This window comes from Watersipora subatra, chromosome 1 (assembly GCF_963576615.1).
Source record: "Watersipora subatra chromosome 1, tzWatSuba1.1, whole genome shotgun sequence".
Classification (NCBI taxonomy): domain Eukaryota; kingdom Metazoa; phylum Bryozoa; class Gymnolaemata; order Cheilostomatida; family Watersiporidae; genus Watersipora; species Watersipora subatra.
In genome coordinates, this window is record NC_088708.1 from 7479953 (window position 1) to 7505537 (window position 25585).

Below are 25585 nucleotides of genomic sequence, written 5' to 3' on the forward strand. Positions count from 1 at the left end.
TAGTTCTCAAATGTAACAGCTAGCCTTAGTTCTTAAATGTGACAGCTAACCTTAGTTCTCAAATATGGTAGCTAGCCTTAGTTCTCAAATATGACAGCCAGCTTTAGTTCTCAAATATGACAGCTAGCCTTAGTTCTCAAATATGACAGCTAGCCTTAGTTCTCAAATATGACAGCTAGCCTTAGTTCTTAAATGTGACAGCTAGACTTAGTTCGCAATATGACAGCTAGTCTTAGTTCTCAAATATGACAGCTAGCCTTAGTTCTCAAACATTACAACTAGTCTTAGTTCTCAAACTTGGAAAATAGCCCTAGTCCTAAAATACTATTTTAGTTTGCAATCGTGTAAAATTTATTTTTAATGTTAGATATATGTGATGCATCTATTGGTAATGCTTTTTGATCACTTTCAGTTTGAGTAATGCTAGTAGTTACTTTCTGTGTTAGAAATACTAGTGGCCACTTTCTAATTGAGACATGCTAGCAGTCACTTCCTGTTTGAGACATGCTAGTAGTCACTGTCTGTTTGTGTTACAATCGTGATAACTTTCTGTTTGAGTAATGCTACCGGCTAGTTTCTGGTTGTGTAATACTAGTGGTTACTTTTTGTTTGAGTAGTGCCAGTGGTTATTGCGTGTAATTTATATTAATTATTAATGGGTACCAAAAGTATTTAATCTCTAACACAGAGTTTAACTGTATTCTGTCAAGTGCTAATGTAACGTGGAGAAGAAATTAATTAATTATTTTATGGAGAACCATCTCGTGGGTGATTTGCTAAATGGTTGCCACACAGACCGATGGCTGAGTGATGTCACCATAGATATAGTAAACCCTAGATTGGCGAATAGCTATCAATACAATGGAGCAAAAGTGAGGCCTATAATTGGCTGTTGTTTTCACGACGTTACGTCGTAGTGATGTGCATCACAGCATCAAAGCCTTCAATTGAGCAATAAGTTTTGTAGTGAAAGCACGCTTGGCATGCTAGTTTTTAAGTCATAAACATAACAATAAGACCAAATTCTTAGTGAAATGTCATCAGAAGAGACCACAACACCCCAGGTATATCCTGAATTGCCCATAACAAAACAGAACTTCAACTCAAAACAAGAAGTTCTCAACAATATCATAAGCTATCTATGCAGATTAAAGACACCAAGCTGAAAGCTGCTAGTGGAAAATAATAGGAAAATCATCATCATTTCGTCATTGGTTTTGAGTCAGCAGCCAAATCTGTACATGACATTGCTCAATATCTTTTCAGCAACTACCCTTACATCAACTACTTCCTAACCTTTAAGATCAACCAGGATCACATTGAGATTCTGTTTTCCACAATACGATCTAAGGGTGGCTATAACAATAACCCAGATGTGCAGTGCTTTAGATCTGCACTTCGAGCACTGTTCATAAAAGCAGATATTACACCAAGTCCCAATGTTAACTGTATTGATCTGGATGTGAGCAGGGCTGGAAAAACTGGCCAACTCCTGCTACATTCTCTGGCTAGAAAGAAAAAGAAAGAAGAGACAAAAGCTGAGGAAGGTGAAGATGAGGAGTTCGGTGATGAGGATTTTTTTCTAACTCAAATGTGATGAGCGTATCAAGTTCTTGACCGATGTCGAAGTAGTGGGAAGTAGAAATAGTGATGACATAACCCTAATCTCAGTTAAAAACAGAGGAGGATTGGTGACCAGATTGATAGGCCGAATATGAATTGCTGCAGAAAAGTGCCTGGCCACAGCTCTCCATGTGTTTCACACATGGAGAGCTGTGGTATCACACAGAGAGCTTTTAAACAAGTAACATCACAGACAGTAACATATATGTCTTATTACATAGCCTAACCTCCATCAAGGTTTTACATGTACAGTGCATGCCAACAGTCTACTCAAAACTATAGTAAATCGCTATACTAAAATCAGAAAACACTATGCCGCTTCAAAGCAGGAATCTAGTTCAACCAACCTTAGACAAAAACTATCTCGTCTAATTATTTTCAGTCATGTCTAATGGGTGTTTAATACAGTGGTCCAGCTTAACTGCTTCTAAACCTCATTTGATTCATTAGTTTGTTATTAGTTTAATTTCTATTTGGTCACTCTTTGTATTATCGATGATATAGAAGCTTCTAAATCATTGGTATTATTCATTACCATGTGTGTAAGATTCTTGCCTTTCTCATCCAAAGTCATTACAGTCATACTTCGACTTACGAGCTTAATGCGTTCAGAGACTGAGCTCAATTTACTCGCATGTTGGTGCAATTTATTTATATATAGAACAATTAAATATATATTGATAGGTTTTCATACTCTGAAAATGCAAATAAAACACTCAAAACAATATATTGTAACAGAAAGAACATGTTGGTTATTGTTCTAACTTACCACATGCTTTCAAAAAGCAACAAATAAAAATAATGCAAGGAAATGTGATTAATTAAAATGTAAAATTAAATACATACAATAGCGGCTAACGCTAGCATTTGCCAGAGAGGGAGAGATAAGTTATCCTTCATTACAACAGTTGACTTTGATAAATTTAGATTTTATCCAAGTCTTAAAAGACAAACTTAAAAGCAAACCTAAAAGCAAACTTTAATCTTTAACTTAACGTAATTAAAGTTTCTTCGGCGTTCATAGTTTTAAGTTTCTCGCTGGTTAGCTAATTTTTCTTTTGTTTCGCTCTCACGACCAGCCGGCCGTTTTAAGAGAAACCTATCTAAGGACGTTTGCCTTTGTCGCCCTTTCAACGTGTTGCGATCAGGATGAACACAGGTGTTGTCACCAAGGGTTAATGCACGACCGCTAGCCAACTTGTCCGAATGTCTATTTTTTATAGTCTTGATAGATAGCACCGGCCATTTTATGTAGCATCGTTTCAGTTACGCAGTCACCGGCCAATTGTTTGTCTTTTATCCAAAACCTGAGCAGTCTCTCCATCAGTGGTCGTGAAGATCGCTGCATCGTTTAGAAACTATGGTTAGCCCTTTTGCAGACTAAATGCCTTGAATATAATCCTTGTATTTGATAATTGTGGATGTATTTCTGTCATATTGTTGAGCAAGCTCAATCACGCATACATCTTTTGCATATTTTTCAATAATTTTCCATTTAATATCAATTGTTATCATTCGCTTTTTCTTTGCATTATCTATCCTTTTACTGGCAAACTTTCGGTCTACGCACGGTACTTTTAATTCACATAATTTTGCACTGAAAATCGCGCACAAAAACATGGTACCAAAGTATAATCTGAGCAGTTGAAAAATACAGAGTGATGCTGTTCTCATAAAACACCTCCGACATACTTGGCAACTGTCTCATGTGCTCATATCTCAAACATGGCTCGTATTTTAGTGCTAAAACTTGCTTAAAAGCTGGCTCGTACCTCAAGTTTCTCGTACGTTAGGGCACTCGTAAGTTGAAGTATTACTGCATATAAGTTTTACATATTTTCAATAAAATATGCAGTCTCAGATGCACAAACTATGGAAAAATTGAGCAGTTTTTAGTGCTAAGTCAATAGGAGTTAATAGATCAGCTGATTCGCTTTGCACATCACCATGACGTTGCGTCATGCTAATTATAGGCCTCACTTGTTTTGATTATTCGCATATCTAGGGTTTACTATATCTATGGATGTCACTAATATTTACATGCGCTTTCCTGGATAAAAAAAGATGTGGACTGTGTCAATAACCTTAGGTTCATGTTTTCATCTGCATGGCTTCGCTCATGAGTAAAGTTCTAACAGCTAGTTGGAACTAATGCTAGCTTCAGAAGCTCTGCTATTGAGTGCAGAGAAGCTGAGCTGCTCTTATATGGTACCGAACTGTACCAAACTCAATATAATGACACTCCTAATAACCAGCCTAACAATATGAGTAGAGCATTGATACAGCTGATAGCTTGAGTGAATATATCATAGAAAAAATAACTTAATGGAACGAGTCATATACAAACATCCATGCAGCATGATCGTTTCTATGAATATATCATTGAGTAATAACTTTATGTGTGAAACAAGCCATGATGTAGAGTGGCAGCTTCCTGGTCAGTAAATGTTCTTTTGTAGATGTTGCAGTTCTTTCATTCTAACGGAATATTAGAAAAACTTAGCTTTAGTACATCTAGTCATTAAAATGGATAGCAAATTTCAAAAGAACATTATGCTTGTGATGGTGTTGACTATCCTCTATACATAAAATACCTTTCCTAGCAGTGCTCTTTTTTGCACCTAGTAATTCCCGTTCCCAAGTTAATTTGAAGTTACTCTTTTATGCAACATTTTTCAACAAAAACTGATTGATAACAAAAAAGTTAACATTTAATTGTGTTTTATAAGCATGTTGCAGTGGCGAAACACTAGGGGTATTTTTAGTATTTTTTGTGTCTTAGATGCGAGCATAAGCTAATCAGGAGTATCCAGGTAGGCCTTTATAAGTGCCTAATCAAGGTTGGTTCTCTTATAAATGAAATCAAGTATCTACAGCTTCTATGAGAATGTGTAATTACATTAATCAAAGCCATTTCCTTCACCTAAATGTAAGAGGATTTGCTATTTGGGTTCTGTCCAACTACAGTCTAGGAGAGTCAATTGGTTTAGGCGTATAACACGCTACTTTCACACAAGTAGATGAGAACGATTTGACGAGGTATAACAAAGAATTAAGTTTTTGAATATCTTGAAGGTAGTTGATTGGAACAGCAGGCAGAATGGTTGTGTACAGAGGGGAAACAATTCCAACACTGAGCTGTGCGAAAATTGTGAGCTTAATGATAATGCGGTAGATCTTAGACTAATAGAAAACATCCAACTAGAGTGACCATTGTCCAAGTTTTTGGTTTTTAAATATTTGACAGGCGTCTGTTTCAGCTGTTCATCTCTACTGTAAGGAAATCAACTCCTTTATAATACTGAGTGGAATATCAGAAGGCATATGCATTATATCTTTATACTGGAATATTCTTTACCCTTTTTTGGTTACGTAAATTGCAATTTTAATTAGGTTAGCTGTAAAAAAATTATAGATAAGATTATAGTACCTGAAGAATGGAATGCGTACCCAAAGTTGGTCCTCAAAGAACGCGTGGGCGTTGACTGTGGTGTCTTATTAACAAGCGCAAGTAACAAGTTCCTGGTGCCACCTTCATGATGAATGCTTGCATTCTTTAGCGATTCATAGTTTTAGAAGCGAAAAAAATTGGTAAGGCACAAATAAATCAGATATTTGACAGCGATTTATCATCATTACAAGCAATTTAGGATTGCCTAATGAGAGTCTGGGTATAAAACAATGTTGGTTTAGGAGAAGAGAGCACTCGGTGATAGGCGATGGTTGAGCTGAAGACAAGTAGTCTCCAACAGTGATGTTATCTTCGCTTAAAAGCATTGGCCGTGACAGAGTAAACCCAGAAAAAGCTAGGTTTCAACTTTTCTTGGGCGTATCAATGCAAGCATAACGCTAGCAGAGAGCACCTACATCGCGTGTCACGAAGCACTCGTACTGCAGTCGCGGAGTACTTGCACAGCGCATTGAGAACAGAAGTTGTGCGGTGTGACAGACACGTGCTCATCATAAGAAAGTTATCGTTCGACAAGGCAGGACGGAGGTAGCCTTCCCACCAGGAATGAGCAGTGTCACACCGAAGCTACGCAGACCTTAAACAGATTTTCTACAGATATGATGGCGGGGATGCAACATCAGCAGACTTACGACAGCATGGTATCTGCGTCAGCACCTGTAGAGTCAGTGGAATTTAATTGGATAAAAGACCCAAAGATTCATAAGCAATCTAGTCAAACTTCAGGTACATATGCTTATCACATGGCATGCCAGTTTTCTTGTAGAAAAGTCAAACTTTTGTTTTAAAAGTATTAGACGAAATACAAATGATGTTCCACTAAAGGTTTGCTAACGACAAAAATAATGTGTTATCTTTTCTGTAGGCTGTTATCAATCAAGTTATTGTATATAGAGTTTTCATTTAGACGTACATGAACAAAATTAGAAAAAGTAGATAAATCTATGAGAATAACAACTCTATGTAACAAGTGTTTTGAGATGGAAAATCTGTAAATATTTGGACACAGGTGGCAAGCGAAAAGATGCTAGTTTGTTGGCAGAAAATAATTAGAGAGGTCTAGGTGCTAGCAAGATGGAAATTGATTTCTATTACTTCCAATCACTTCCAGTATTCATCACTCCTGCTCCATAACATACCAACAGTTGGCTCGATACCCACTTCCACAACTAATGTGGAAGTAATAGCAAAACCATATGTTAATCAAACTTTCAGATAACAAACTAGAATCAACCTCTATCTAACCTTAAAATTAATTGCAAGGTATAATTTGATTAACGTTCAAAAGATTATCCGTTTCCAATGCTCTTTATTGCTGAAACAGTTAAATTATAAGCCGCCATTGGTAAGGTCAGCAAGGGCAAGGAGAGTGACTGAGTTAGAGAACGGTTCTGTTTACGAGCACTAGGATGGGTCACCGTGTCAGCTGTTTGAGTAACTGATACGGCAGCTATTCTCCAAACTGCTTACAATTAATGCTTGACAGCGGATTCTAAATAAGTACTAAATACTGTTTGCATGTAGCAGCTTTTCACGCTAAAAATTGAGGATATGGTATAATTATGTTTAGCTATTTATGATAGCTAGACTAGTAACAAAAGTAGTGAGCTGATACGTATGAATTTTCATATATTTCAAAATTTGATGTAAAAACTTTGGTTACACGATAAAAAAATAAGAGCGTTTACCACATGTGGCTGAACCAGGTAATGAAAAGATACAGAAGTGTAACCAGTTAAATTAATATGTATATTTTAACCAAACCTTTTAACTAGGTTGAAACCAAGCTTAAGTGAGCAAACAACTTTTAAACAAGTCTTGCATTAAATATTAAATATTGCTGAATTAAAACCACATTACCGCAGCCATCAAGTTTTGATAGAGGTGTCTACCTGTAGACGCTTTATTCCGCTGCACTCAGCAAACCAGAAAGTTTTACTCAGCAAACCAGAAAGTTGAATTTCTATATTTATAAATCGACATGATAAAACTAATTATTTCACAAAAACATAGTATTTTAAAAATGTTGTAACTAAACCAGCCTGTAATATAATTAGTTGTGTTTGAAATACAAATGCAAGAATAAACACACTCTCAGTTTTATAGCAAATTTGTTGATAAAACTTAATCCGGAATAAACAAAACATTAGCATACTTTGTACAAAATGAATTACAGGCTAATAATTACACATTGATTGGTTTATAAATTTAGTAATCTGTAAGCTATTTATTTTCTAAAAAGTTGGCACATTGTATTAAAAAAAAATTCTAATATTTATTCGAATATATTTGTATAATATATTTCCAATGATATTATCAGATTTAGTGATTATTTATCCTAATAATTTGCTCCATGATGAATAAATTTGTCTTCCTTCATTGCCTTTCAACCGACGGTGGTGTGGCGATGATATTCACATTCAGCCATTTCGTATAATTCAATGATAAATTATATTAAATGGTTGAATTCAACCAAAAGACCCCTGTACTTTAAAATAATCTAATTAAATTTACTCAATAATTAAAGCACAATATATTTTAATATTATTATAATATTCAGATGTTTGTTTTTTACCGTTATAATAGAATACAATATATTTTAATATTATTATAATATTTAGATGTTTGTTATTTACCGTTATAATAGAATATAATATATTTTAATATTATTATAATATTCAGATATGTTTGTTATTTACCGTTATAATAGAATATAATATATTTTAATATTATTATAATATTCAGATATGTTTGTTAATTACCGTTATAATAGAATATAATATATTTTCATATTTATAATTACTATCAGCTAATGATGGTCAAAATAGTTGGAATTAGCATATTTGGAGTAAAATATCAATTTTACTTTTGTTTTATGTGTTTATCACCGAAATGCTTAATATTTATGTTTTTTGTGAACAATCAGACTGCAAGGCCCAAATAAGTTAATTTCAAACAATTGTTTAAAAGCCTGGCGCATATGTAAGCCATTATTCATTGTATTTCAGACTTTTCCAGACTTTTTAAATGCTCTTATTTAAATATTAGTCCATCCGTTGCTCTATCATCTAACTAGAGCATTAAATAAATCTGAAGCATTAATTCAGAGTATGAATTCTCAGTTTTTACCCAATGTTTAATCAAATTCAAATAGATTTGTTTAAAATGTTAGACTATATTAGACTGTTAAAATAGACCACATTTAAAATAAGATAGTGAAAAGTTAGATATCAACGTATTCAGTAGAAATTTAATATAATGTAAGTTAATATATTTGTATAAATATATAGGAATATCCTACAGTGGCTGTACGGCGGTTTTTTAAAAGCTTAAATATTTCAATGTTTTGTAAAAACATGCTACATGTGAAAATATGCTGAGTTAAAAACCTGTTTTTAAATTTAATAAAGAGGTTTATAAAGAAATGCGTTATTTTTTATCAAATTTTCGAAATTTTAATTTTCAATTTCCAAAATCATGTTTTCTAAGTTACTGAAAAAATGTGATAAAAACTCCTCATGTGGCCAGAAAAGATGGTAGAGCAAAGCGAACGTCCTGCTCATCTTACTGCCCGTAGGCACAGAAGTTTGAGCAAGTAAAATTTTTTAGACTTCAAAATTTCAAAAAAATGTCAGAAACTAAAATCTGTATATTCTCCCATTGAGCAAGCAAAGCCAAACAACTTGGCAAGCTTACCAGGTTCAATGAAAATAAGGATGCCTTCAGCTGTTCAAGTGGCTTTTGCTGAGATTCCCTAAATGGCTGTATTTGCGCACCATTTATTTCAACAGTAAATGCCTCATTAAACTAAAAAATTGAAATAGTAAGGATACGAGTGAATTATACTGAAGACATATATATGTTTGACCAACAACAAAACAAGAAGGTTAACAGTGACATGCTACTGACTGATCATCCGTCTCTAGTAAAAATTCAAACAGTACCATTGTTTCTGACAGCTTGTCATTTTTAAATCAATTGTTCTGTTTTCAAGGCGAATATTTTGTATCTAATACAGGAGCGATACGTATGACATCTCATGATGGTGTCTCCTGAGAGTGCAAACTGCCAAAAAAGACTATATAGCATGTATTTAAATTTAAGAGGCTGCTAGAATAAGACAGCCATCTTAATTATTGGTTTTTTGAGAAAAGATATATCATGGTATTTTTATTACTTTTATTTACTTGTTTTTTTCATGCAATAAAAAACTAGTATTTTTCCACGTCATGAGCTAGCTTATTTATAGAACTAACTTATATTCCACCTCGCAAACAAAAATTACTCATCTGTGTAAAAAGAATAACTAAAGGACTAATCTCACAAATAATATTAATAATAATATTAATAATAGTAATTTGGATTGTGACTATGATATGTTATATACACAGTTAAAGGAAATTAGATTCATTAACACAGGCTGGTTGAATAACAAACTGGAGATTGAATCTATCTATCCGTGCAAAATTGTTCAAATAACACAAAAAGTATCAGGTGTGCTGCAACCACCTTTTTCCCATATATCAATATATACCATATATCTACTTAACGAGTAGGCTGCCTGACAAATGCCAGCAAACTAAGCATTTTTCTCTGGTTAATGAACTTTCAAATCATTTATTAATTTATAATACTGCATATGCGTAAAATGTATAGTTTACAAGCCAGCAACCGAATAATGGCTTGCAAACCAAAACATGTCCAAACATGTGTTTGTGCCTTAAGTGATTGAATGACCCTTGCAGTTGTAACAAGGTTGTCATGTATGGAGTTAGAAGGGCAAATTTTAGCTCAAAGATTCAACGAAGCTTGAGACTACCCTGTACTAACCTGAAACTTTTCAATGACGAGCTATTTAATTATACCTTGCTCTAATGATCTGTCAGTGTAGAGATCACTTATGTTGTTTTACGTAAACCTCAAAAAGAATATATGCCAGACACAGTATATGCTTTATCGCAAGAATGTCAATGATTGGCTGTAAAAATCTCAGAAGATTTTAAGATCTACAATGAGTCAAACTGAAAACTTTCCATTTGTCAATGTTGCCATAAACTATGTATTTTTTCACAAAGCATCAATTTTCACTCAAACTGGCTCACAGTTTAGATTGAAACATAGTAAAAATTGCATAGGAATTATGTAAAAATTTTAATGGTGCCTCAAAATCTGGTTAAGAAATCAGAAGAAAATAATGCTACAAAGTTTCAAAATGAAATCTTAAAATTATGTTTGAAGCCCTGCAAGAAAAATTAAAAACCTCCATAAATTAATGAAGTACCGCCATTTGGTTTCTCTATATTGTGTACTCTGATATCTGGCTTTGGAGGCCAAGATATGTAGTATAAGGTGATGTTCTCTTTGTCTACAGCCTTTGAAAGAAATCATTAAAAATACATAACTTTTTAGATACCATTTTGTGATTTTTAATTCAGTCAGATGGATAGAAGAAAAGCTTGGCAAGTTCTCTAGTAAAATAGTATCTTTATAAGAGCATGTCCGCCGTGGCAGTAGTAATAACTAACAGTACCGGCCATACGTATGTGTGTTACATCTATTGCTGACAGTACCAGCCATATGTATGCGTGTTACATCTATTACTGACAGTACCAGCCATATGTATGCGTGTTACATCTATTGCTGACAGTACCAGCCATATGTATGCGTGTTACATCTATTGCTGACAATACCAGCCGTATGTATGCGTGTTACATCTATTACTGGCAGTACCAGCCATACGTATGTGTGTTACATCTATTGCTGACAGTACCAGCCATATGTATGCGTGTTACATTTATTGCTGACAGTTATATCTACTTGAAGGTTTGCTTTCATCTAACAATTGTAGCTCTTCCTCTTGGAATCTTAACATGCGGGTGCACAAAAATTAGGATATGTTTGATTTACAGAAAATTATTTTTAATTTTTTTTCTCAGGTGCTCATCGTTCTTTGACTTGCCAAAAGGGGGTGCTGAATGCAGGAAACTTTCTTTGAGTCTTTGTACAATTAATTAATACTACTCAATAATACTGCTCTGTTGGTTAGAGGGAGCAAGTGGGAACACAACTGATTTGAAGCTGCCTAAAAGACAGCGAACGGCTTTCACCAACACACAACTTCTTGAGCTCGAGAAGGAATTCCACTATAACAAGTATCTATGCCGATCTCGAAGAATAGAGATAGCAAAGGCACTGAGTCTTACAGAGCGTCAGGTAATCAGTCACTACGCTATTAGTAAATGCCAATTAGGCCTGTTCCACCGGGTGCATTTTTGAACTGCTAAGAATCTCGAGTATGTCACAGAAATTCAGGTTGCTGCGCGCTGGTGTGTCGTATGCTCGTGTGTCGTATGGTCAAGTGCATAGATGTGAGACATGTGATATGACTGGGTGATGAAAGTGATACGCCACACTACCATCAGTTGGAAGGCGATGAAGAAGGACAAATTTATTCATTAATTATTAGGATAACTAATCTCTAAATCTGATAATATCATTGGAAGTGTGACGCTGGCAGTGAACCATCCCTGTCTATGGATACGCTGATTCACTCAGAGTTACTTGTAGCACATTCTGGACGGAACAGAAATCAAGGGACACAAAGTGGTTCCGTTATTCGAACTTCGAGTAAAATATGTGTCACAGTTTTGAGGTATAACGACATCTAAGAGAATATAATAGTTTGTGATAAATTATTAAACTATCCTGGCAGCACAGTTCAAGAAATAAAAAAGATTACAAGACTATTCATAAAAAATCAGATTTTCAGTGATGTTTGTATGATGACAATACAAAAGACATACAACAGACATACAACAGACAATAGATCCGAATGGAGTGAATCATTTTAATATTTTATCACCTACATGCATGAATTTTGGTCGCAGTGCAACATGATATGTAAAATGGTTATAACAAGGTTAACTTTTTTTCACAAAAACTTTGTTAGCACAACAATTCTACCGACAGATATTTTTAGCTAAAACTTTCTCTGTTGTTGTTAATAGTCAAAGGTATCAGTATATGTTCTAGCCAGTATAAACATTTATTTTGACTGAATTAGTCCAATTTTACTATGAACTCAGTAAATTTTCATTAACAAATGTGTTAGACAATCGATAAGAGGTTTGCTGAATAGAAAAGACTTACAAATAATAACTTCATGTGGATCAAAAAACTATCAGAACTATGTCAGTGAGCAGATAGTAATGAAAGGTCAATGCTCAAGATGAGGAATGTAGTCATTTATTGTTTAGAAATATGCAAAAAACATGCAAAAACATGAAATATGCGAAAATGTCGAGTTTTTGGTACATGGCTAGATCTGTACTGACTTAAACAATGGATGAATCAGTTGTTCTAAATATTAGATAAGTTGGCATTAAACATGATGAATGTTCATATTACATAGGAAATTATTAATGACTTTGTGAAAGCTCTTCCAAAAATCTAGCTAGCTAGAAAATTTCCTGACAAGCGCTGGGTTTCTATGATTCGAATGGATTCGGAGTTGACATCTGCCGATGAATTTGCACCTTACCGTTTTAACGATTCGGAGTTGTACTTTATCGATTTTTCCAGACTAGCAATGTACTCCTCAAAACAGAATTTATTATAGTAGACTCACTTTCGGATCACGATCATTTTTCAATTCTCGCTTCGTACGTCTGTTGCACTAATTCAGCAAGGACACCTGATCAGAATTTTCTTTATATTCCTCTATATTACAAAACAGCAACAGAATTTACTACTTGCTACACAAATACTACTTTGAAGGTCGCATGAATGACAATCGCCTTTAGTAAACAAACTTTTTATACGCTAGAAGAGTTGAGCTTAGGAAGTGGTCGGCACCAGTGCAGTAGTAGTCTGTACAATCGATAGGTTCAGTTATTTAATGAATAATGATTAATAAAATAAATAAAAATGTAATTATCTCATCATTGTCGTATGAGAAACCTATCGTTGGCAATGGTAGTTAAAATGAATCCGCACGGCAGTGCGCTGAGTTTTTCTTACCTCCATCACGGTGAGCTTAACTGGGTATTATTATTTCGAATCCATCCACAGTGAGTGTTTCTGTGACATTGAATAGCAGTTTCATTGCGAATGCCTTCACACAAATTTTACGAAGCGAAATGGCGTTGAATCTGCTCGGATTTTACTGCTTCCCCGATTCGAAATGCAAGAAACCCCGAATCCATTCCAAGCATGGAAACCCTTGTAGATGTACTGTAGCTTAGGTGATGTAGCTAGCTATCAGGCCGTGAGATCTAACCGAAATGTAAGCGAACCAATCATCAAACTGTTTTTATTCAAACTTTGATAAAATAATAAAATAGTACAAAATCGTTTTATCTTTATCCAAAGCTTGTAGACAAAGTGATGCTTGCCAATTGTTTCTTTGCTTCTAATATGTGTATTCATCAGACAAAGTATGACCTCAAATGTTAAATAGACATGCATGAAATAGTTTTATTTTTCAAGCATTTAGTATCAAGATACAAACAAGCAATACCTTAAATATTTTTACATCATGATTTTTGTTGCTTTGGTTACCGGCTGAGCTGGTTAGTAAAGGGAACATATGGCTGGAGTATCATGTAGAAAAGGAAATGCATCAATAGATAGAACTAGGATTGTGAGACGAGGTATATTTAAGAGAAATTCAGGTTACAGAGATGGTGTTTGACTTAATGTCTTGGTTCAGTGGTTGTAAAATCTAGGAACCAAATTTTTGCATTAAAAAACTTTAGCATTCAATTTTAAAATAATGTGGAAATGTTCCAACATGTCAAACTCATTCTATCCTTATTGCGAGCGTTGTTAAAATATACCGGTGCCACTTAAAGATGGTTGCAGGCAATATTTTACCTTCCTAAAGCTTGATATGATGGCTGATAGAGTACATGAGACAATAATACTTACTACTGTCATACGGATTAAAAGATAGATAGCAATTATTTTCTGTTCCAAGTAAAAAGGTTCTGACAGGTTAATAATGCCTGACGCACTTATGATTTATAATATACAAATGATGAATGATTGATGATATATAGACATATGGTTAGCAGCTTGTTGTTTACACGTACGCATTTTGTAAATGTTAGGCTCCTGTTGGTATAGAAACTCCGGATTTGCTTGTCCAACACACAAGTATCATGACTTTGGTAGTCGTGAGAATACTATCAGACTATGCTGCTACTGAGCTATCAGAAATGGGTCCCAGTTAAATTAATGTTACTCGTTTTCAAGAGATAAATAGTACGCAGCATAACATGGAGAGGATTGGTTTGCTTAGCAAGCTTATTGTATGTTCGGTAGGTCAAGATCTGGTTCCAGAACAGAAGGATGAAATTCAAGAAGGTGAATTCTGGTTGTTTTGATGGTTCGCCAGATGGAATGCTCAAACCAGATGATATGTTCAGCTCTGAAGCGGTTATGTTTAGGCACGGCATCGACCCTTGTAGCATGCTTGAATCTAGCACAAAACCGCTTAACCTCGCGATGGCAACAGGCAGCTCTAACAAGATTGATGCGCAATATCAATGCTACCCATCCACACCAACTACTACCACTCATGGAATTAGTGCCATGGGAATGGGTAACTTCACCTATCCTCCTTACTACAACCACCTAGCCGCCCCATCAGTTGGGTTAGATACTATGGTAAATCAGCACCGGCAGCCAACAGACAACATCTCCAGTCACCTCACCCTATCAGCAGCGAGCCACTATCAGCAAAAATATAATAACAACAACATGACCATGCAGTACCCCGGGCAGCAGATGAACAATGGCATGACACACTATTACCCTTCTCAGTAACACTTGCTTCTCCCCTCCCTGCTGTTGGTTAAGAAGGCGTGACAATTCCCCATTTGCTACTATTTTGACAGAGCAAACAAGACGAAGTCGACCTCAGCCATACTTTCAGTTGGCAGTGGTTTTTTAACAATAGAGACAATTGCTTTTTATTTAGATATACCTCGCAACTGCCTAACATATTTTTTGACTATTTATTATCAGTATAAGACTAGCCAACAATCAACTTATTCATATCTTCATTTGTGAGAGAATAGGTGCGTTCTCGAGGTGTTTCAAATCAGTCAGATTGACTACCTAGACACTGATGGAGACATCTCGGAGTTGCATAAGACTTGGTAAAGTAGGCATGCTCGCTATCACTAGTCAATCGTATCAAGTTATATCAAGTGGATGAGCCACCTTAATCTCAAAAAGCTAGCTTCAATGCTTGCGGGACACTTACGGATGTGCCTAAAAGTTTAGATCAATGTTTATCTGTGAATCTATTTCACAAGTCCTTCGTGGATGTTATGCCGATGAGGCCTTCTTTTCAATCTCTGCTGATATTATAAGATTAGCTTAAATATTTTTTTATTAAAAAATAAATTTGCCAGGAGGTATATATTTTATAATACTGTTGAATTAATATTAAATAGATGAAAATCGTAAGGAATTGTGGGCAGATAGGATGACAGAGAGATAAAGGTGTTCAGGCGGATGCTGTAAGCACAAATGCAGGCATGAGCAGTTAGAGCCTCCAGTGATATATCATCCTCCTCTTGTCTCAGCTGTTCTGTCATTGCCAATACTAAGTGCTTGGCTGTTCAGCTTGGTGGTTCCGACGACGTACTACAGCTTCGTTGCTTGTCATATCGCTCGCATCTAGCGTGGTTACACCCAAAACTCGAACTTGTGTGTGATTATCATGCTGAGTAGGAGCACGCTCTACTGAGCCCAGACTTGCTTCTGAAACAGTCGGTGCCAGCGCAGCCTCGTCAGGTATGCCTTCTCTTTCTCCAGTCTCATGAGCTTCAGGCGCGGGCACTACCTCTGAGCCATCTCTCGATGATGGCTTGAGAGCGAGGTAAGACATGCTGAGGATGCCAAATGTAAGACCCCAGATGAAAGCAACAGAGACCAGGGCTGTGATGATAGGCCAATAATACATATAGTAGCGCATGCCTTTTAGCTGAACATGCAGCACCAACCTAGCACTGTATATTTGTATGTTAACATTGTCTATGTCTATCGTTATTCTAGTGGTCGGTTTGTAAGCGTTCTCATTGTAATTGTTGAAAAGTTGTATCTTCCTGATCTGATTTTGCTCAGAGAAGCCAAGAAGGTAAAACGGGGAGTAGACAACCGTGTCCATGGTTCTCAGGAGCCAAGATCTGTATTTAAGCATTACCAACCTGCTACTCGAAGTCAAAATTTTGTCCATCTAAAATACAAATTACCTCCATTGTTTTTAAATTCAATCAATACCTGCTTCCTGCAATGTATACTTTAATAATTAATATATGACAAGCTATCTGCTCATGTTACTAACTTAGACAGATCCATAAATGGTGTGATGCCACAACATGCCACCATTACGTTTTTAGGACAACATAAAAAGGTTTTTGTTACTTGCGTTTGATTAAACCTTGTTAATTGTTAAACCATGTTAATTGTTAAACCATGTTAATTGTTAAACCATGTTAATTCAATGAGTTTTTTGTTTTGATAATCAAAAGTAAAAGGAAAGCTTTAGCATGTTGGAAGGAGATTACAGATATTATACGCAGGTAATTTGTAAAGTTAAGAATTCCGCAGAGCAGGGTGTAGCATGCAAGGCCAAGGATTGGCTCATACAAAGTCCGTACTGAATATACTAAGTATATGGAAAGCAAGTGAAAATATCTTAACTCAACTAGATCCAATGTAGCCGCACACAATCCGGGAGGTGCCATACCAATGTTGCGTCAGCTAGACTATAAATTGCTAAGATCGGGAAACAAGGAGAGTTAGTTACCTTAACTAGAGAGCTGAGTAAAACAGGATATTGAGAATAATTTAAAAACTTATTTCTCAAGAACACCATCCACGAAACATCTGGTCCTTGGAAAGTAATTGACAGAAATGGAAATAGGCATTTATGATAAAGCATTTTTGCCTGCGTGTTTAATGCCATCATTTCTGCAGTATTTGAAAATGTCTTTCATTGTCTATGCCATCGCCAAAAATCTGCTAGATTTTGGGCTTTAAATTTCATCCTATGTGAAAAGTGTTGTGGTTAACCAATAAAAAACATTCACAAAATTACTTTCCAATGTTTCCATACTTCTTCCCATTCCTATAGGTTATTGCCACCACACTTTTTACTGACATTGTTTAAAAAAGAGCATTTTAATGAAAATCCAAAACTAATAAAAAAACTAAAAAGATTCAAGAAATAAACCAAACTCAAAAACTGATGTTAAAAAAGCTGATGTTAATAAAAGCTGATGTTAATAAAAGCTGATGTTAATAAAAGCTGATGTTAATAAAAGCTGATGTTAATAAAAGCTGATGTTAATAAAAGCTGATGTTAATAAAAGCTAAGTAGAATAAACAACTACTCAGCCATATGGTGACAAGCTACACGCAACAATAGACCAAATAAAAACAAATTTTTTAGTCACGCAAAAATATTCAACATTTTTTACATTTCTGTTCATCGAATTATCATTTTTATTACATAAAAGCAGACAGCTTTTATCCAAATATGTAAGATATGCGAGCAGACACTATGCTTACACCGCTTGAAGCCATATATTTTCCAGCCAGCAAACCGACCAGCGTTATTGTCACACATTCACTATGTTTCCATGGTGCGCAGTACTGCGAAGCAGCCCCCTCCGAAGTCGAGGGGATTGTACGTTTCCATGCTGCGCAGTGGTTTTTAGCAAATACCGCAAATTAGCCAAAGAAGAGAAATTGTATAAATCGAATCGCCTGATGGAGAAATAGAATCGATCACGGATACCGAACGTCATAAACGGTCTTTTTATGATTCTGTCGTCATTATACTTTTATTTACAATACACATTCACAAGGTTTTACAAACCTTAACACACTTTTTACATAGTAATATATTTTTAATAAATATTTTTAAGTAATATATTTAAACGTTAATTTAGGACTTGCCACCTATTTTTCGAAAAGTGTTGGCATCGATAACAAAGTCCAGGAAAGTAATCACCTCATCATCCTCGTGAATGCAGACCATAATTAAATTTAGGTGAAAGAAGATCGGAAGAATAGTAAAAAAACAAGATTAGCAGGACAACCTTTGTACTAGTTTATGGCCCTCGAAGAATCCGTCTCCACGGCATGAGAGCTATGCGCAGCCACTGCACAGTCGCTGTTTCCTTGCTGCGAATTTGCACTGGCTTCACACTGATCAGTGCGCAGTGATTTCAGTGCGAAGACGCCGTTTCCATGATTCGGAGATAGCGCAACTCCGAAGCACTGCGCATCATGGAAACATAGTGATTCAGTCTAGGGTGACTTCAACAAAGACCTTCATTATAAGTTTGACAGGCTATGTTAAGCATAGGCAGGTTGATAATCATACACCACTAGTATCCTGAAGATATGAACTTCTTAACAAAGGATAACATGATATACATGTAGTACTGTAGCATACTGACAGAAAAAACAATGTGAGTTGAGTGATTCTCTTTCGGAAAAGGCAAGAACATGCATGTGTGCAGGTGGCAACAGAGAAATGAATTTACAATAAATATCTCATACCGTTGAGCATTTGATACGAATATGGGCAAATTCATAATTAGACTGGAAGTCCAAGTTTTTTACTTTCTTTGTACTAAGCATGATCTATTGGAAAGATCTATGCTAACAGAGTTTCAGCTATCTAAATTAATTTTGAATGAAAACTTTTCTTGCAACTTGTGGAGTTATTCTCACTTCATGCCATGGGCAGGTAATTTCTGTTAGAATCTAAATCTTGAGCTAACTTACCTTATCATAATAGAGAGAAGAGATCATGAAAGTGCCAGCCTCATGATTAGTCTCAGACTCGGGCATGTCTAGCTCAAGTTCTATGCGGTATAGTTGACCTGGGCTAAGTATTTGTCCACCTTCGCCCACCATGGGCACATCGGCAAGCAAGACAGAAGTAAGTATCTTTTCTACTCCATATTTAGGATGGGGCCGCTCCTGCATCAGTAACAGTTATCTGTAGTACAACGTGGTGTACACTAAACAATTATGCATGCTAATTGAAGTGTGCTTTACAGTTCTGTATACCATACAATCAGGTTTATTGTACAACCATACATGCTATACAGGCGTGATACACTTATATGATTTTACGCTCAATTACATACATAACGTACATATATACATGCAATATTATACACAAGGATATTGTGATATTTTAACATTATACACAGCATGAAACATACATTTTAGAGATTTTAGGCATATATAAACATCTATAAAAATGATGACCAGTTACATCGCACAGCCTGATCATGCTATGTGCAAGTACTGAATAAGGAGTTATCTGTCTGTGAAAGTAGCTTGAGTAGTAACAACTCCTCTATGCCATGATGTAAAGCAGAAATACTAACCATTGACAATAATAAAGCGCAAGGTTAGAAAATGTTTAAAAGATTAGAAAAGGTTGCGATTGCTGCATGAAATAGTCACCTGTAACTCCTGCTGCGTTAGTCTGTTAGTCTGTAAAGCCCGGTGCTATGGAAATAAGCACTTTGGCATACGCCTGATTAAGTTAGGTTTGTACTATAATGAAACTACGAAACTAAAAATAGCTACAAAGCGTGTTATAATATCATATGCTTCTGAATAAATTTAAGAACTGATTTGTTCAAAATACGCACAAAGTACAAACACACTGGTCATACAAACACACTGGTCATACAAACACACTGGTCATACAAACACACTGGTCATACAAACACACTGGTCATACAAACACACTGGTCATACAAACACACTGGTCATACAAACATGAACTGTTCAATGCTAAGCATTATAAATTTCATATTATTCAGACTAAAATAGTTTAAATCCGTATTTTAACACAAATTGAAATGCCTCATAACTATTGAATAGGGTAATGAAGGTTTAACAGTTGTGAGTCTTACAAAGTAGTCGGGGTGGATCTATGACTAGTTGACAAGAATTAAACGATGCTATACGTAACCAACACAATTTGTCGACAAACACAAAGGCAGATTACAGTACATGTGACAGCAATACTCTCAAGAGTAGTACAAGCATGTTGCGGGTGTACAAGATGTTATACATGGCTTTCAGACAGCATGTTCAACATTTATTTGATAATACAGTTAGGAACCAATCTAATATATGAGGGCAAATATTCTTGTAAATACACACTATTAAACCTAGAGATACATATATGCGTAACTATGAAACTATTTTCTAAAAGAGATAAAGAAGTTAGCATTAATTTTTTAGTAAATGATATTTGGCTTGGTGCAAACTTACTCCCATATAATATTGTTTGTGGCATCAAAAATAAACGCTCCTAAATAATTAACTTTTTATTGTGATAAATGTTACCATAATATATTATAGGCTAACTCAAATACGTAGGTACTAAGTGCATAGAGAAATGAACACTGACCTTGGTAATTTGAGCCTTTTGGAAGTGTAGGGGCTTGTTCACAGTCGAGACTGGAATATATGCATAGTAGAGGGAGCCATATGTAAATATGGACAAGAATGTTATAACTGCTAAAACGAGAACTAGCTTGAAAACAGTCCATGTAAACAACATCGGGGGTCCTCGGAATAGCCATTCGTAACTCAAACTGAATGTTGACTCGTCTCCATGATTAACTGCTGGAGCTGAATCTGGATTGACAGCGCTGCCAGCTTCCATTCTAGTTTTTTACTGCAAGAAGCAATTAAAATATTAAAAAGAAATAAATATTTGAAACCATGCTGTATTAGAATTGAGAGTATCAGCTGCATTTAAAATAACATTACAGGAGATATGAACTGAATTCCCACATGATAAGGATAAAATAATACCAGTGATTGCGTACTACAAGCATCCGTCAAAGGCCTGTCGTGGGTCACTCTTAATTGGTGCCATGTGGTGGCACTGGAGGGCGGTGAAAGACAGAATTATTATCTGACCAACTCTGCAGTAGTATAAAAAGGTCAGTATGTGTTGACCTGTTCTTGCTCACTGGAAAACATTCTCAGACTGCCTAGAGAGTGACTTTGCTAAAGTAAACTGAAGTATCGCCTAAATATTTGCATGCGGTTCTAAGGATCATGGCAAAAATTAAATGATCTCATACTGGCTTGAACGTTGCCCAGGTTACCAAGATGCCCGCTGGCCCATGAAAAGCCAGTAAAAGGTAAGCTACAAGACAGACAGCAACGGAAGTAACTGAAGATATCAGAATGAAATGAGCAAGCTGATGGACAGATCTGGTTCTAAACAACTAGAACAGCAGACGATTCTTGTAGCAAATAAAATGAGTAGATTTAACATCAATGTTGCCACCCTGTGGGAAACACCATTAGCTCTGCATGATAGCATCATAAAAATGGAGACACCATCTGGAGTGAAAAGGGAAAATAAGAAATGATAGCATAGTAAAAATGGATTTTAAAAACTGACTGAGTATTAACTATGTCAGTTCATACTAGACTAATAGGAGAAGTAGGTAATGTGGACAGCTGGGTAATGTAGACAGTTGAATTATTCACTCAATTTTATAACCAATTCCACTTGCTTCATATTATAAAACCTTTTCTTGTTCTGTTAGAAGACGCCACATGCTGATTTGAAAGTCTCTATCCATCATACATCAATCTGTAAACATCTTAATATTTATCATACAAATAGTAATTTTTAATTGAATTTTACTACCTGGGTTACGTAGTGTGAATGTTGTTGGAACTTTTGGGGCAATATGTGCACAAACAAAGCATAATTATTGAGTTGTTTATCTCTATTGATTGTCAGAAGGCAACTCCTGACTATGACTGTGGTTTATCAAAATTTGTAATAATATATAAGACGGGGTAATGTGGTCAAGCAAGTTGGGGTAAAGTGGACATGTCCACATTACCATTATGCCATGTCCACATTACCCTGTGCTGCAAGGCATATGATATAAACTGCTCATTTGCTAGTTTCATTGTTAAGTCTAAACTGTTACTACTACTAGGCCAATTAGTAAACCTACTAATATACATGTAGATTTCTCAGTTCAACAATTATTTGCCAATAACTAGGAATGCAAAAGTGAATGTTATTTTGCACCATCTATTGATTGTGATTAGTAGACGTGAGTTTTTTTAAATGCTGTAGTTGAAAAATTAATATTAAATTAATTGCATTGCTGCTAGAAAATACATTTAAATACTATTATAGTACACATAGCAATAATAGTATTTGTACCGATTAGGCTATCATGAATCTCTTGTTTTGTAGAATAATTTGCAGACAATATGCCTAGAAATTACCAAAGGAAAACAACAGCATCGACATATACAACTGAGCTAATTAACACTGCTAGACAAAGTCAGAAACAACAATAAATAAGTCAGTGAAGTCAGTAGAGCCTTGGGAATTAAACGAACTTCAATGATTCGCTATGTAAAGAGTGATGAAAACAGTATGACATTGAGAAAGAACACATTATTTACGACACAAGAAGAAACTGTACTGTGTCGCTACATACTAGACTGTTCGAAAACGTTTCATGGTTTGTTCATCACTAAAACATGAAAGCTAGCATATGGTTATGCAATTAATCTTGGCAAAGAAGTGCCTTCAGGTTGAAAGACTTCTGGTCAAGCAGGAAAAGATTGGATGGATCTGTTTTGCAAACGTAATCCACTTCTAAGTTTGCAAACCCCCGAGGCTACGAGTTCGAGCCACTGCTTTTAATAAACCTACGGTGTCAGAGTTCTTTACCAATCTACAGGAGGTATACAGTGCAAACACGCTGACACCAAACCAGAGTTACAATCGTGATAAAACTGGTGTTTCCACCGTACAGAAACAATAAAAGGTGCTAGCAGAGAAAGGAATTAAACAATTAGGACAAATTGTTAGTGCAGAGCGTGGAACTACAGTAACAATGGTATGTTACATAAGTGCTACTATTCAGAGTCTTCCTCCTGCATATGTGTTTCCTAGGGTGCACTTTAAAAATCATATGATGACAGGCTCTCCACCTGGGTCTACCTGGGAACATTTCTCCGGAGTGTAAAACCTTGCTGCTGCTTGATAACCATGCTAGCCACGTGTCTTGTGAAACTATGGATTTAGCTAGGCGACATGGCGTAATTCTTGCAACTTTTCTACCTAATTGCAGTCATCGCTTACAGCCTCTCGATGTTGGTATGTATGGCCCATTTAAATGGTACTACAACACCTGTAGCGTTTCATCTGTTATAAAATTTTATTGACAATATTTTTTGCTTTCAATAATCAACTTGCTTACTCATTGTTACATTTCTACCAACTCAGCCATAACCACCATACAACCACACCATGAACTAACTTGTTTATAAAACTGAATCATCTTTCCCTATAGGACCTGTTTCAACAGCTATAACAACAATTCACCAGTGGAATGAGGACTCACAAAAACCATGCACTTCCTTCTCTCTTGTGGTGTCTAAACCTAAGATGCGCCATAAGGCCGTTGAGCCAGAGAGCAGTTGTGAAGATGAGGCTATAACACCTGTCAGCACAGACTCAGAAGAGCCTGATAGTGATGGGTGCTTAGAGCCTTAGATGAAATACCTCATGCTTTTGAGAAGTTTGTAATTATAGGTTTTATAACACGCAAATCAGAAACTGTGCACTATGTTGGCACAGTTAAAACTATTGCCTCTGAAGAGTTGGAAGTAGACTTTCACCGGCACAGGAGTGGCAAGTTTTACAAGCCAGACCTACCAGGTTGTAAATAAATGAGCCGCAGCCAACTCGCAATTAGTCTTGCCTGACCCACTGTCACAGGAAATACAGAAAGAACCAGAGGTGGACTTGTGTTTGGTTTCAAGCCATCAGCTTTCAATTTAAGATAGACATAATTTGTCATACCAATGACACTAAAAAAACAATCTGAGATATTACCATGACTTACTAGAATTATTATGTTATATTGCCAGATTTGAATTATTCCTGTATAGTTGATGTTAAATTAAATATAACCAAATGCATATACTACTTGTAGTTATTTAAATATCTGAGAATTTTTTACTTTTAATGACAAAAAATCACATGTTCACATTACTCACTGCACCTGATCACATTACCCACCGGTGGTGGGTAATGTGGACAATCTTGTGGTTTACGATATCGTGCATTCTGGGAAAACTATTGTTTGTATTACAAAACCTGCAATTAAGAAAAGAGAGCTAACAAACTCTGCAAGGTAAAGATATAATTTAGAGTATTCTAAAGTGAATAGAATAGTGGTAATTGTAATACAAAAAAGCTGTCCACATTATCCACTTCTCTCCCTACACCTTCTGGAGTGAAAAGTGAAAGAGGGAGAATAAGTAAGGAGAGAGTCTAGAGTTGGAATCGCAATCAAAGCTTCAATTGTACACACCTCCGAACAAGACCTGTCACAGAGCAGCGACAGAATTATAAGCTTGAGACTGCCACTTCAAAAAAATGATTATGCAACATTCATATGTGTCTGTACTCTGACAGTGACAAACCCTGAAATGATAAAAGAGAAATTCTACAACGAGCTAAAATAACCCTGAAAGAAGAGCCGAGAAAAGATAAGCTAATCATAGCTAGTGATTTAAACACTAAAGTTGGAGCTGAAGCTGAAAACTGGCCTGGCATCTCTGATATTAATGGCACAGGAGAGTGTGAATCAAATGGTGAACTGCTACCTGCGCTGTGCTCAAAGTATAACCTCATCATTATGAATACCATCTTTAAATACAGGAAACACTACCGAACCACATGGATGTGCCCAAGTTTAAACACTAGCACCTTTTGTACTATATCATAGCATGAAGACAAGACTTGCTAAACACTAGAGCTACGAGAGATGTTGTCCAAAGTTACCTTTACACTAAAGAAGCCCTTGAGAAGCCACCAATACAGTTAAACAAAAGAAATGTGTCAAGAATTTCAGAAGCAGAAGAACAAAACCATGAATTACAGATGATCATGCATTGTAGAGAGTAGGGATAGGGTGAAGAAAACAACCTGTGCAATGGCATCTGATGTATTAGGGAACTCGGAGGAAAACATGGTTAGGTGATAGCGATGTTCAACTCAACTCGAGGAAAGAATTACAGCTACATCAATTACAACAGAAAACACGGGCAAATACTGCCCGGCTTTCAAATCGTCAATGCACATTACACATGTAGATATGAAGTTCAAATGGTGGGAGGATTAAGTAAAGGGCAATGCCATTTTTGGCATGATTGTGACACGCGGGATATTTGAATGCTTCCTCACATACTGCTCAACCCATATTGGAAGTTCTGCTCTTTTTATTGTTTTAGAAAGCACTTGACGCCAACTATCACTAAATGAGATTGCATTTTTGTCATACAATGCATTGAAAAATTATGAACCGTTCAAGCCGCTGTAACACGCAGGAACATTTATTGATATAAAAAAACTACTCTGTGATCAATTGG

General features: G+C 35.8%; 2 protein-coding genes across 2 annotated transcripts in view; one reads left to right on the forward strand and one right to left on the reverse strand.

Moving 5' to 3' along the window:
• The first annotated feature begins 5581 nt into the window (after positions 1-5581).
• Positions 5582-15531, forward strand: LOC137398272 (homeotic protein proboscipedia-like). Its single transcript, XM_068084381.1, has 3 exons — positions 5582-5818; positions 11139-11305; positions 14417-15531. The coding sequence occupies exons 1-3, from the start codon at positions 5692-5694 to the stop codon at positions 14918-14920; spliced, it is 798 nt and encodes a 265-aa protein (XP_067940482.1). The 5' UTR covers positions 5582-5691; the 3' UTR covers positions 14921-15531.
• A 152-nt stretch (positions 15532-15683) lies between these two features.
• The window catches only part of LOC137398262 (seipin-like), a 48174-nt gene continuing 38272 nt past the window's right edge, over positions 15684-25585 (reverse strand). Inside the window, exons 2-4 of the mRNA XM_068084373.1 lie at positions 20559-20828; positions 18905-19102; positions 15684-16340 (exon numbers count right to left, since the gene is read on the reverse strand). Of these exons, the coding sequence (XP_067940474.1) occupies positions 15708-16340; positions 18905-19102; positions 20559-20816 (1089 nt within the window). The 5' untranslated portion in view covers positions 20817-20828 and the 3' untranslated portion in view covers positions 15684-15707. The remainder of the gene's footprint in view (positions 16341-18904; positions 19103-20558; positions 20829-25585) is intronic.